Source organism: Bombina bombina, chromosome 5 (assembly GCF_027579735.1).
Source record: "Bombina bombina isolate aBomBom1 chromosome 5, aBomBom1.pri, whole genome shotgun sequence".
Lineage (NCBI taxonomy): Eukaryota > Metazoa > Chordata > Amphibia > Anura > Bombinatoridae > Bombina > Bombina bombina.
In genome coordinates this window covers 877652846-877666692 of record NC_069503.1, presented here as the reverse complement: position 1 = coordinate 877666692, position 13847 = coordinate 877652846, and the positions used below count along the sequence as shown (strand labels likewise).

Below are 13847 nucleotides of genomic sequence, written 5' to 3'. Positions count from 1 at the left end.
TTTGGAGGTTGTGCGAAGTCTATTCAGGATCCATTAATGTTGAAAATAATTTCTTAGGAGTTTCGAATTAGCTTTTGATCAAGACCTCCTCTAGGAGGATTCCGTCTTTCTCAAGATCCCTTAAAGGCCAAAGTCTTTCTGGCTTGTGTGAAGGACTTGCAAACAATTGGAGTAAATGCTCCAGAAATGAATCAGGGATTTTATGCCAATCTCTATATAGTACCAAAGAAAGAAGGTTATTTTTCGTCCTATCAAGAAAATTCTCAGCTTCACGATGAAGACGATTTGAACTGTACTTCCTTAAAGGGACAGTCTACACCAGAATTGTTATTGTTTTAACAGATAGATAATCCCTTGTTTACCCATTCCCTAGTTTTGCATAACCAACACAGTTATATTTATATATTTTTTACCTCTGTGATTATCTTGTATCTAAGCCTCTGCAGACTGCCCCTTTATTTGTTCTTTTGACAGACTTGCAGTTTAGCCAATCAGTGATGGCTCCCAGGTAACTTCACGTGCATGAGCACAGTGTTATCTATATGAAAAACATGAACTAACACCCTCTAGTGGTGAAAAACCTGTTAAAATGCATTCTTAAGAGGCGGCCTTCAATGTCTAAGAAATTAGCATATGAACCTCCTAAGTTAAGCTTTCAACTAAGAATACCAAGAGAACAAAGAAAAATTGGTGATAAAAGTAAATTGGAAAATTGTTTAAAATTACATGCCCTATCTGAATCATGAAAGTTTTTTTTGGACTAGACTGTCCCTTTAAGTGCAGGAGGATCATTTTATATCTACCATCAACCTAAGAGCCACTTATTTACATATTTCTTTTCACAAGGACCTTGCCATGTTTCTGAGGGTTGCCTTCTTAAACAGGCATTTATAGTTTGTACTTCTATTTGGTCTGGGAACATGGCTGAGAGTTTTTTTCCAAGTTTTACCACGGTTAAAGAAGCATTATTGACTGTGGTGCAATCTCTAACTCCTTATCTGGATTATATTCTGGTACAGGCGCCCTCTCATAATCTGGCATGCGGGACAAGAAGTTATTTAACTGCTTCTCAGTCACGTTTGTAGAATCAACCTGCCAAAGACCTCCTGAACTTCTCAGTTATATGTGTCTTTCTAGGGTTTACAATTAACTCAGTGACTATGAGCCTGTCACTCAGAGACCATCACAGACTCAAACTGCAACATTCCTGGGCTCCACTATTTGCTGGGAAGTTCATGTGTCTGTGGTAGATAATCACCATCACCTAGGGCTTCCTGTGTCTTAAGATAATTTTAACCGAGATAAAAAGGATAATGTGAACAAGAATAAATATTATTTCTTGAATTATAATTATTAACCTAAATGTGTGGTGATTGTGTTAAATATTATAAATGTATCAGGATGTTATTAAGCACTTCTTTTGTAATATAAAAACATGCTTTTTTCTTTAAACATTTAATTTAATTTGTTAATATTCTGAAAACTGATGTTGATAACTAAGGATCTGATGATCTAAAGCTCTCCTCTCTGGCGAGTTTATCTAAGATACTGGTTTTCAAACCTGTCCTCAGGCCTCCATAACAGGACACATTTTGAGGATATCTGAACTAGAGCACAGGTGAAATAATCAGCTCATTAGTAACCATAGTTATTTTACCTGCTCTCACCCAAGGTAATCCTGAAAACCTGGCCTGTTGGGGAGGCATGAAGACAGGTTTGAAAACCAGAGATCTAAGATGTCTCATCAGCTCTGAGAGATCCCTCAAAATTTTTTATAAAGGCAAATTTTACCATGAGAGCTCTTATATAGCTACGCAGGGTTCTGAATGTGGAGAGACACATACATTACAATATAATGCTCAAAAAAATGCCCCCAAAGATTTTGTATGATTTAACTCCATTTCGGGAAGTTTTTGATCATCAAGCCCAGAGAACTTTATGTGGACATTTTTTGAGGTGTAAGCTAATTCATACATTTGTGTAAAAATGTTTACAAATGTGGTTGCCATGATAGAAATTGTAGTAAATAAAAAAAATAAATACAAAATACTGCTTTAAAATTAAAAGCAAATGCACTTAAACATGTTGTAAAAGCTAAGTTAGGTTTGATTATAAATGTTATTCAGTTAACAAATGGATAAAGGGGAGCAGGCAAAATGTCATGCCACAGCTAGTCTTGTAGCAAATGCTTTAGTATCACATGAGGCATAAAGGATTGCCTTGTATATAGCAACCCAGTTCTAATAATTCCCTACTATAGTACTTAAAGGGATATTAAACCCAATTTTTTTTTCTTTCATGATTCAGATAGAGCATGCAATTTTAAGCAACTTTCTAATTTATTCCTATTATCAATTTTCCTTCGTTCTCTTGGTATCTTTATTTGAAAAAGCGGGAATGTAAGCTTAGGAGCAGGCTACATTTAGCCGGCAATCATCAAGCGCTACCCAGGTGCTGAACCAAAAATGGGCCAGCTGCTAAGTTACATTACTGCTTTGTCAAATAAAGATACCAAGAGAACGAAGAAAAAATGATAATAAAGGTAAATTAGAAAGTTGCTTAAATTGCATGCTCTATCTGAATCGTGAAAGAAAAACATTTGGGTTTCATGTCCCTTTAAGAGCAGCACCACTATTAACTATTTTACTATTGCTTAAAAGTTGACTTTCATCATTTTGTGAACATTATTCAAGACTGTTTTGCTTTTTGCATAGATTTGTTAAAGTTATCCAAATTAATTCTAATAGAAAATACTTCCGATATTTTATTTGTTGTTTTTGTAGTGCTGGAAAAAATCTATGAGCTTCTTGGAGTTCTGGGAGAAGTACAACCTGGTGACATGCTTAACAATTCTGAAAAACTCTTCAGAGCTTATCTAGGAGAGCTGAAAACACAGGTACTGTAATCATTTATGTCTAAAGAGAATGGCTTTGCACTAAGATTTTAGTTTTTTTGGTTTGGGTGTTCTGCATATAAGCAACCTTCTATAATGTTGCCATTTTTCTTACTTTGCTTCAACCCATGAAATCCCTATTTATTTTTTTCCCTTTCTTTCTTGGCTTCTATTCATTAAATCTGTGCACATGTAAAATATGCCTATAATGTTATAAACTAAGAAGCTTTGAACACTAACGGGGCTAAGCCCACTATTCAACTACTTCTACATTAGAGAAAACACATGTACCTAGGCAGTTCAGTTTATTCACCATATTATCTGACGCAGCTATTTAAAAATCAACTCAAACAGTTGCACCTGAATGGTGGTCTCTATCTGTTTGCTGGAGAATGCTGTAATAGGAAGTTGATACTTTTGGCTGGTGCGTGTCAGAGGTAAACAGTTGTATTAATTATTGTACAGTGAAAACATGGGGACAAAGCGCATATTTAAATATATCTTGCTTGCACTAATGTATGTAGCAGATATTGCCTGCACATTACTTGCAGCAGCTTAACCCCTTCACTACTGTTCAGAAACCACTAACCACACCGGTTTATGCAGGGACCCCAGACCTCACAGCTGCCCAGAGACTAGGGTTGTAGTGAGTTACAGTTTTTGTGAAACCTTGTTCACGCCAGCTGCTTCTACCAGGTACATACCTTAACTCCCAGGTTAGACTGTACAAATGATGCTTCAGAGGTGGAGCTAGTAATAGCAGGGAGCTGCTGAACTGTCAGGGAATAGAGTGGGGGGTTCCTCTGCCCACTCTGCTGTCTTATTGACTGGTTGAAAGTACACATATTTTGCTGTAAGGCATCAGCATCAGTAACTTATGCAGAAAATGTTTTGCTGTAAAAAATAAATAAAACAATGCTGTGCATTAGGGTTGCCACCATGGCCATGTTTTCCTGGACACTTATAAGTTACACATGCTGCAGGGTGTGCAGAGGGGAACATTAATTGCAGCCCTGAACAGCACACAAATAGTTATCCTGTTCCTCCCTGCAGCATGTGTCACTCATAAGTGTTCAGGAAAACATGGCTGAGGTGGCAACCATATGTGGAGTGTATGCTTCTATGTGCATTCCAAGCTTTTCATTTAGCTCTCTACTTTATCCCACATTATTTGTTTACCACTTCCAATACACAATAGTGCTGGCAATCTGACTATTTCTGTTTTCATGTATCCAATATTTATATTGATTCAGTGTGGATTTTATTTAAATCAAATCAAATCCATTTAAACCACAATTTAAATCACTACTCAGACTCAATTTAAAATATGGTTTTCTACATAAAGTTTTAATTTTTAAAATAATACTTTTTAGATTTTTTGCCCAGTTTTATTAGAAAAAATACTGATTTAGTTTTATACTGTTAGAAATACTGTACATATATAATTCTGAAATTAATGGGAGGTGAGCTGTCTATGGTTTAATTGGTTAATAATTAATATTTGATCAACTTTTCAGCTGTACTGGAAGGGGAAAATTCATCATTACCTCAATAATATTTAAATAGTTTTATTTAACTTAAACAATAACTCTAGGTTTCACTTTAATTTCACTTGCTTTTCCGTGTTTATTTTATGACATTTTGCTCTGAAGAAGAGGCGTGTTATTTCTGCACACACAAATTCACAATTTTGAGAACTAGAAAATCAAGCATATGTGCTAATATCTTCTAGATAGAAAAAAATGACCAATATAATCTTGCAGAAACCGCTGGGAGAGCATGACATTGTGAATGGATTAAATTAATTTACCACAAAAAAAAATCCAAAACAAAAAAAAAAACTAAAGCAAAACATTGCAGCCATAAATATACAGCCTTGTGATTTTGTATTCTGAATATACAGATCCATGCTACATAATTAAAAAAAAATCCTTATTTCAGGACAAATGGATTATAATGTAACCTAAATAGAAACTAGCTTTAGATAGATTTTTCCTCAAAAATCATTTTATTTAAAAAAAATAAAAAAATCCTATTTACATATAAAACAATCATAACAATCATTTAATTGTATCCATCCTGTATTGATTTGTTTGTATATATTTATGTAGGTTAGTAGCACTTCAAATGACTATTTGAAGTTTATGGCCTTGTTTACTTTTAAATTGTAAACATGTGGTATAAGTGACAAATCTCCATTAAAGGGTTATGAAACCCACATTTATTTAGTTTGTTTTATTATTGCGCTGCTGCATGCACATAACTATGTGTTTGACTCCTGCAAAGGGATTAAACACATAGTTAATCAGTTTCAGAGCAGTAGTGCACTACTGGGAGATAGCTGAGCACATCTGGTGAGCTAGCAACAAGAGACAAATGTGTATAGACACTAATCACCAACTAGCTCCCAGTTGTGCATTGCTGCTGCTGACCATATGTACATATGTTTTTTTAACAAAGAAGGCCAAGAAAACAAAGTATATTTTATAATGGAAGTGAATTTAGAAGGTTCTCATAAGATCAAAGTAAAACCAAGTGCAGGGACACAACTAGACCTCACTGGGCCCCAGGGCAAAGGCTGTGGTGAAGCCCTCATTTCAATGGATCCTTTTCTAGCTGTAACAAGAGGTGCTGCTTCTCTGTGACATTGAATTATCCTTCCCCTTGGTTGGTTAGTCCAAATATGGCAGCAGGTTTTTCTGTAAAACAACGCTGCTATGCTACCAACCTTGTAAAGTAAAAATCATACTCTTTACTTACACTCTGTTTTGTTTTTAATGTGATGAGGTCATGCATGATGCAAATGGAACCCAGGCACCACTTGGCCTCCCTGCATTGGGCTGTTGTTGTTGTAACCCTACCGCTGTTGGAATGATACTACCACCAAAGGGCCGGAAGAGCCCCTAGATGTGTGGGCTCTGTCTCATTTGAGACCCCTGAGACCTCTCTAGTAACTCCCCTTGCCCAGTGTGATGATGTTGATTGGCTTTTGCTTTGCTTTGTTTTGTTTTACCATGTAGATGAAAGTAGAGAGAGTAGCTGAAGGATAACTGCTCACAAAGCACTTACTATGATGAGCTGAAGACATTTTGATTGGCAATATCTTCCTTTAAGGGGGATAAGGTAGCAAGGTGATAGAATAGAAATCTTCAAGTATATTAAGGTATTTCATGAAGCTAAGGATAAAGGCATTTTTCACAAAATGAGCAATACCAGAACAAGAGGTGACGATCTCATGTTGAAAGGTAGTTGGTTCAGGAGTAGTTTGCAGATGCACTTCTTTACAGAAAGGGTGGCTGCGGTGTTCCCTCAAAGGCGAGTTTTGTGAGCGTCACAGCAGTGAAGCAGTTAATTAGGGAACCGCACCCTGCAATTGGCAAACCCTGCACAATGCAGAGCTCAAGGTATGGTTCTGTTCACTGCTGGATACACACAAAACTGGCCTTAGAGAGAACACTGGGTGGCTGGTTAATGGAGTAGCCTTCATGTAGAAGACAAATAACTGGGGAACTCATGAAGGACTGGGATATGTATGTATAAGTCTATCCTAAAGCTTACACTTTAGACTAAAATATGGACAGGATCTTGTTCTTATATGCTGTCAAAATAAAATAGTAGAGATTGTTTTAAAGAATTGTCCTCCCTCTTAAGGACATATGACAGAATTTTTCCGTCATAAAACAATTGAGCAAACTGAAAGCTGTGTCCTTAAAGGATTAAAAGGAAATAAAACCAGTTATGGGATTCAGAAATTTTATCAACAGGTTCTCTAACTTCTCTACAAGACAAAGTTAGGAAATTTGCGCTGTGATGTTAGAACCTTTACACTTTCAGCCTCACTGGTTTAACTTTTTAAAAACATTTTTTTTGCATTTACAGTTTCTAATAGAAATTATATAACAAATTATGTAAATAATACTACAAAGTCCCCAAGAACTTATGATTCAGTTTAGAGAATATATAAGATAATTAAATCTAAAATCCAGACCTAATCCATTTACATATCAACACCAAAATAATACAGACAAAAGATGACTTTCAGCAATAAAATTACTAAATCTTGTTAATGTCAGCAAATGGCAATGTTAAAACTAAATTTAAACACCTCAAATTTTTTTCGGGAATTGATTAAAAAAAAAAAAAGTAAGCATACAAAAAAGGAAGATAGGTATTTTTGTCTTTTAATAAATTATAATTATCGATATTTATATATAATTCTTTAAACTTTTATGCAACGTAGGTTATTCAGCTCCACTATTTTGGAGTAGTAGAAATTCCAAGTCTAAGTATGACTAATAATCTTTGTACCAATATAGCAATTTCACAGTACAATCTGGAAATGTTTAATATTCAACTCACCTGAAACTTACTTTCTTGCATTTAAACTGCAAATTTTCAGCTATCAAGCCACCCAGCTGCACCCAGCTCTTTGTAGTTATGGTGTGGTTTGGAAACCAGCTTGTGTGATGCTATTTCAGAACTAACGTGTACTCTAACTGATGTACATTGGCTGTGGCCCTGGACTTGGAGTAGCAGCGTTTGCAGCTTAACTGCGGTGCTGCTCTGTGTTAAAGAAGATGGCAGCTCTAAACCACAATTTCTTGCAAACCAGAGAAATGTTAGGGACAGGTTTGCAACAGACTGAACCCCACCACTGCATAAAACCCAACATTTTTCTTTCAGGATTCAGATAGAGCATATCATTTTAAAGAACGCTCCAATTTACTTTATTCTTATGCTATACTAATGCAGTGCATTGCTGGAAGCTGGGTACAAATCGTATGAGGTAATGGCAAAATGCTTAGATGTGCAGTCATTAATCAGCAGCTCCCAGTTGTGAACTGCTGTTCCTGAACTTACCTAGGTATGCTTTTCAGCAAAGGATACCAAGAGAAATGATAAACAATAAAAGTAAATTGGAAAATGTAAAATTGCATGCTCTTTCTGAAAAATGAGACAATGTTTAGGTTTCAATTCCCCATAAGAGGCTGGCAATAAGTGAAATTATTTTATTCTAATGCTATGTGCAAATTTGTTGTTTAGACATTTCTATACAATATACTAGAGATTCTGATTGAGTCAAAGCCGTTTAAATAATTTTCCAGTGTGATAACAACTTTAGGATTACTTTTTTTTAATAGAATCGGCCTAGTATTTTGCAGTTGCTAATCCATGTCTCATTTTGTAATTTAACTATTTCATTAGCAAATGAATATCTAAATGATATACCTTAAATATGATAAATGCCACTCTCATACACAAAGAATGTGGTGAGTAAATAATTGGCTTTGTAAGTTGTTATGAAAAAGGCAGCTGTAGGATTTTTTTATTTTGCTGCTTAAAGTCCTTTGCAATGGGGTTTGAATACTTAGGACATTTTGAGATAAAATATATATTTCTTTTTTACATAGAGATGTCCAGGTGATATTTTCTAGTCGGCTTTTTACAGCTATGCTGCATCAATTTCAAGTGTTTAAACATTTGGGCATCATGGCCCTTTAAGACTGCGACAGATATTTAGCAGATGCTCACATCTATAAAATGCTACTATGCTATGATATCTAATTTATTTTTCTTTTCAGATGACCTCATCAACTAGAGAACCTAAATTTCCGGTAGTAGCTGGATGTCTGAAGGGTTTATCTGCTCTCTTAGTTAATTTTACTAAATCTGTAGAAGAAGGTAAATATAAATAATTGTAGTTGTATTTGGTGGTGTAAATAGAGATTTTTTTTTTCCCTCCACAGTATTTTTGTACAAACATTTAAATCATTTAAGACCCTCACGGCTTCCCATACAGAATACTGTACATAAGAAAGCTATCCTTAGAATAATAATTAAAAAAAAATAATGAAAAAAATAGATCTAAAATATATTATCCAGTATTAGTTCCATGTGGATACTCTATTCATTATTGTATCACCCTGAATCTCTCAGTACCCTACATGTCAAGGAGAAAGATCATGGAGAATGGTGTGCCTTAAAAAGTCATAGATAACCATATCTATCACTAGTGCCATTCTACACCCTTTATCACTTTAATTTTATGGTCTAGAACCACCCCTTGACTGTCATAGCAGATGATCGGCAACTCAGTTAAAGTGACAATAAAGTCCTTTTTTTTTTTTTATAATTTATATTTTATTAAGGTTCTCAAACAAACAAAATAAAAGGATAGTGAACATTGCATACATATTACATAGAAATAGTCCAATACATATGAAAACTTGTTTTAAAGGAAACAAAAGGATGTCACAGAAATGTACCATAAATCTCAGATTTTCTTGCTGGGGAATGACTGCTAAGAAAACAGATTGGGTCACTCTTGGACCCTTGACCACTAGTAATGATAAACTGTATAGGGTAGGGGGTAAGAGACCTCTTTTGGGTCTTATATGGCTTAATACAAAGAGAATATGATTCAAAATAAAACCTAAAATAAGCAAGTAAATTGGTTGAACTGTTATAACAGATAAACGCTAGGCATTGGCTATGTAGTATGGTATATGGAGAAAAGAGAGACAATAGAAGGAGGGGTCTGCTGAAGTGGTAATGAGATTTCTACCGATGTTCATCGAGGTATGGCTTTGTGCCTGTTTCAAACACTTAAAGGGGCATTGACAATAGTACCATTTTTCCCAAAGGAAAAAAAAATAACTTAAAGTACTTTCATTATTGTGAACTATGCGTGAACCTGCAGCTACTTAGAGATCTTTAGCGTTCCTTATATGGTCAAGGGTCTTAGATATTATACATATAGTCATATGAGCACTCCTATTACTTCCTATCCAGGATCTTGTTAATTTATGTGGTTCACATAAGAAATGTGTGTTTTATTATTTGTTGCTAAATAATTTGGGTTAATATCCTGGATATATAATGTCTCGTTGTCCTGGTCTGTGGTTACATCCAAACATTACACAATAAAACAGTTATACATAGGAGTCAGGTTAAATAGGAGCCCAGCCCAAAACAATGAATAGAAAAGCATCCTTACACACAAATCAAATTATAGGTCACCCTATACCTAAGCATGTAATCAATCTCAACAAGTAGTAATATGTATTGAGCAGGTATTACTCTATATTATGTTACCTCAATATCTGTTGATCATGCCCCCTAAAGCACCTCTTTAACAAGCCTTATTTAATAAAACATTATTGCATACGATCTCGTTTAACTAGAAGCTGAATGTGACCAACTCAAACACTACTATATAGACAAAGCATCCTTACATTGAGGCAAAGTCATGTATTAACATATTAACATATATGTATTAACATATAAACATATAGTCAAATCAAAGAATAAAAAAAGAGATCTAACTGGTGTGCAAGTCCCAACAAATTATGGAATATGGAGTTATGGAGTCGGTATAGCTATGTTACCCCACTCCAGACCTGATGGCTCCGTACTCTGAAATATCTCTATGGAGAGAGAAGGGAAATGTTCTGAAACAGTCAGTGGAGGCAAAGACGTCTATACGAGTATAGCCGATCAAATACATAATGTTTCTCCTGACTGCCAAACATGGCGCTCCAGACAGCAAGGTCTCCATGTCTAGTCCAGATGACAATCCCAGGTAGGAAAAGTCCCATTTAATTTCAGGGCAACACTTAACCCGCTGCACTTTCTGCTCCCTATTCCATATCGAAGGATCACTAAAGTCTAGTACCAATGTCCCAAGGGAGTCTGGTAATGTTGTCTTCTCCCTGAGGGCAACGAATTTTGTGCGGTTCGCTGCCACATTGCACAAGTCCCTCCTGGTATCTGGGGGGAACATTGCAGTCAATCCTGTATCTGCAGCATAAACAGCGGGGAATTGCTTCACTGTAGCTCGCCTCGAAGGTGAGTGATGGAGACCTCACATCTAGATTGCATAGGATTGGTGTCTTTCCCTTCTGTGGACGAATATCCAAGGTTATGTTAGACGATGAGTGCCGGGGCCCCAGGGCACCACCGTTGTCATCTTGTTTGCTAGCATAGGCAATCCGGGGAGTCTCAGTGAGTGGATTAGTGACAGGATGGTTAAATGCTGATCGTATGGACTCTGCAAAGGACTCTTAGAAGTTGGTGAGAAGATCTATAACTTACAATAGGATCAAATTCTCCATGTTGGGAATATCTGTTATTAGTGTATATATGTAGGTATTGAGCGTGGAAGTATCTCTGTACTTCTGTAACCCAGGTGTCTGGGGGAGGATGAATTGCGGCAGCCTTAGACACGTGGTATTTCACTAGAAATAAAATACAGGCCTGAGTCATGTGGCGCTCCTGAAGAGCATAGGTCAGGGTCGCGATCAGGGTTTCCACTCTTGCAGTCTGTCCGTATTGTAAACAGGTTTCCAACTTTCAGATGTGTAAGATATATCCCACTAATCTTAATATTTTAGAGGAAGTATCAATGAAAACTATACTCAAGTCGATAACTTCATTGAGATGCGTTCTGCCGCCCATAAACTCCTTTTCTCCAACATTGGTGTGTCCGGTCCACGGCGTCATCCATTACTTGTGGGAAATGTTCTCCCCCACAGGGAAAGGCAAGGAGAGCACACAGCAAGAGCTGTCCATATAGCTCCCCCTCTGGCTCCGCCCCCCAGTCATTCTTCTTGCCGCTCTGAACAAGTAGCATCTACCACGGGGATGGCGAGGAGTTTGTGGTGTTAGTTGTAGTTTTTTATTCTTCTATCAAGAGTTTGTTATTTTAAAATAGTGCTGGCTTGTACTATTTACTCTATAACAGAAAAGTGAAGATAAAGAAACAGGCATTCTTACATTGTGTAAGAGACCTATCAAAGATGGGAGTGATAAACCCAGTCCCCTTCGGGGAACAAGGTCTAGGGTTTTACTCAAACCTGTTTGTGGTTCCCAAAAAGAGGGAACTTTCAGGCCAATTCTGGATTTAAAGATATTAAACAAGTTCCTCAGAGTTCCATCCTTCAAGATGGAAACCATTCGGACAATCTTACCAACAATCCAGCAGGGTCAATTTTTGACTACCGTGGATCTGAAGGATGCGTATCTGCATATCCCAATCCACAAATCTCATCATCAGTTCCTGAGGTTCGCCTTTCTGGACAAACATTACCAGTTTGTGGCTCTTCCATTCGGTTTAGCCACCGCTCCCAGAATTTTCACAAAGGTGCTAGGGTCCCTTCTAGCGGTCCTAAGACCGAGGGGCATCGCTGTAGCACCTTATCTAGACGACATCCTAATCCAAGCGTCGTCTCTTTCCAAAGCGAGGGCTCATACAGACATTGTGTTGGCTTTTCTCAGATCTCACGGGTGGAAAGTGAACATAGAAAAAAGTTCACTGTCCCCGTCCACAAGGGTTCCTTTTCTGGGAACAATAATAGATTCTGTGGAAATGAAGATCTTTCTCACAGATGTCAGAAAGACAAAGCTTCTAAAAGCTTGTCGAGTTCTTCACTCTATTCCTCAACCCTCCATAGCTCAATGCATGGAAGTAATAGGACTAATGGTCGCAGCAATGGATGCGGTTCCTTTTGCTCGAATTCATCTAAGACCATTACAGCTGTGCATGCTCAATCAGTGGAATGGGGACTATACAGACTTGTCTCCCCAAATTCAAGTAGACCAGGTAACCAGGGACTCACTTCTCTGGTGGTTGACCCAGGATCACCTGTCTCAGGGAATGAGTTTCCGCAGACCGGAGTCGGTCATCGTCACGACCGACGCCAGCCTCTTGGGGTGGGGCGCGGTCTGGGACTCTCTGAAAGCTCAAGGCCTATGGTCGCGGGAAGAGTCGCTTCTCCCGATAAACATTTTTGGAACTAAGAGCTATATTCAATGCGCTCCTGGCTTGGCCTCAGCTAGCGGAAGCCAGGTTCATAAGATTCAGTCGGACAACATAACGACTGTTGCGTACATCAATCATCAGGGGGGAACAAAGAGTTCCCTAGCAATGAAGGAAGTAACCAAGATAATCCAATGGGCAGAGAATCACTCCTGCCATCTATCTGCTATTCACATCCCAGGAGTAGACAACTGGGAGGCGGACTATTTGAGTCGTCAGACTTTCCATCCGGGGGAGTGGGAACTCCATCCGGAGGTCTTTGTTCAGTTAACCCAATTATGGGGCATTCCAGACATGGATCTAATGGCGTCCCGTCAGAACTTCAAGATTCCTTGCTACGGGTCCAGATCCAGGGATCCCAAGGCGACTCTAGTGGATGCATTAGTGGTGCCTTGGTCGTTCAACCTAGCATATGTGTTTCCACTGTTTCCTCTCCTCCCCAGGCTCATAGCCAGGATCAAACAGGAGAATGCCTCGGTGATTCTGATAGCTCCTGCGTGGCCACGCAGGACTTGGTATGCAGACCTGGTGAATATGTCATCGGCTCCACGATGGAAGCTACCTTTGAGACAGGACCTTCTAGTACAAGGTCCATTCGAACATCCCAATCTAGTTTCTCTGCAGCTGACTGCTTGGAAATTGAACGCTTGATTTTATCCAAGCGTGGGTTTTCAAATTCTGTGATTGATACTCTGGTCCAAGCCAGAAAACCTGTGACTAGAAGGATTTACCATAAAATATGGAAAAAATATATCTGTTGGTGTGAATCCAAAGGATTCTCCTGGAGTAAGATTAAAATTCCAAAGATTCTCTCCTTTCTCCAAGAAGGTTTGGATAAAGGATTGTCAGCTAGTTCTCTAAAAGGACAGATTTCTGCATTATCCGTCTTGTTGCACAAATGACTGGCAGCTTTGCCAGATGTACAAGCTTTTGTTCAGGCTTTGGTTAGAATCAAGCCTGTTTACAGACCCATGACTCCTCCTTGGAGTCTAAATTTAGTTCTTTCAGTTCTTCAAGGGGTTCCGTTTGAACCTTTACATTCCATAGATATTAAGTTACTATCTTGGAAAGTTCTGTTTTTGGTTGCTATTTCTTCTGCTAGAAGAGTTTCTGAATTATCTGCTTTGCAGTGTGATC

General features: G+C 37.8%; 1 protein-coding gene across 1 annotated transcript in view; it reads left to right on the top strand.

Annotated features, from left to right (window-relative positions):
- The window catches only part of PRKDC (protein kinase, DNA-activated, catalytic subunit), a 2064551-nt gene that overhangs the window by 35537 nt on the left and 2015167 nt on the right, over window positions 1-13847 (top strand). Inside the window, 2 exon segments of the mRNA XM_053715028.1 lie at window positions 2784-2896; window positions 8476-8575. Coding sequence (XP_053571003.1) covers window positions 2784-2896; window positions 8476-8575 — 213 coding nt within the window.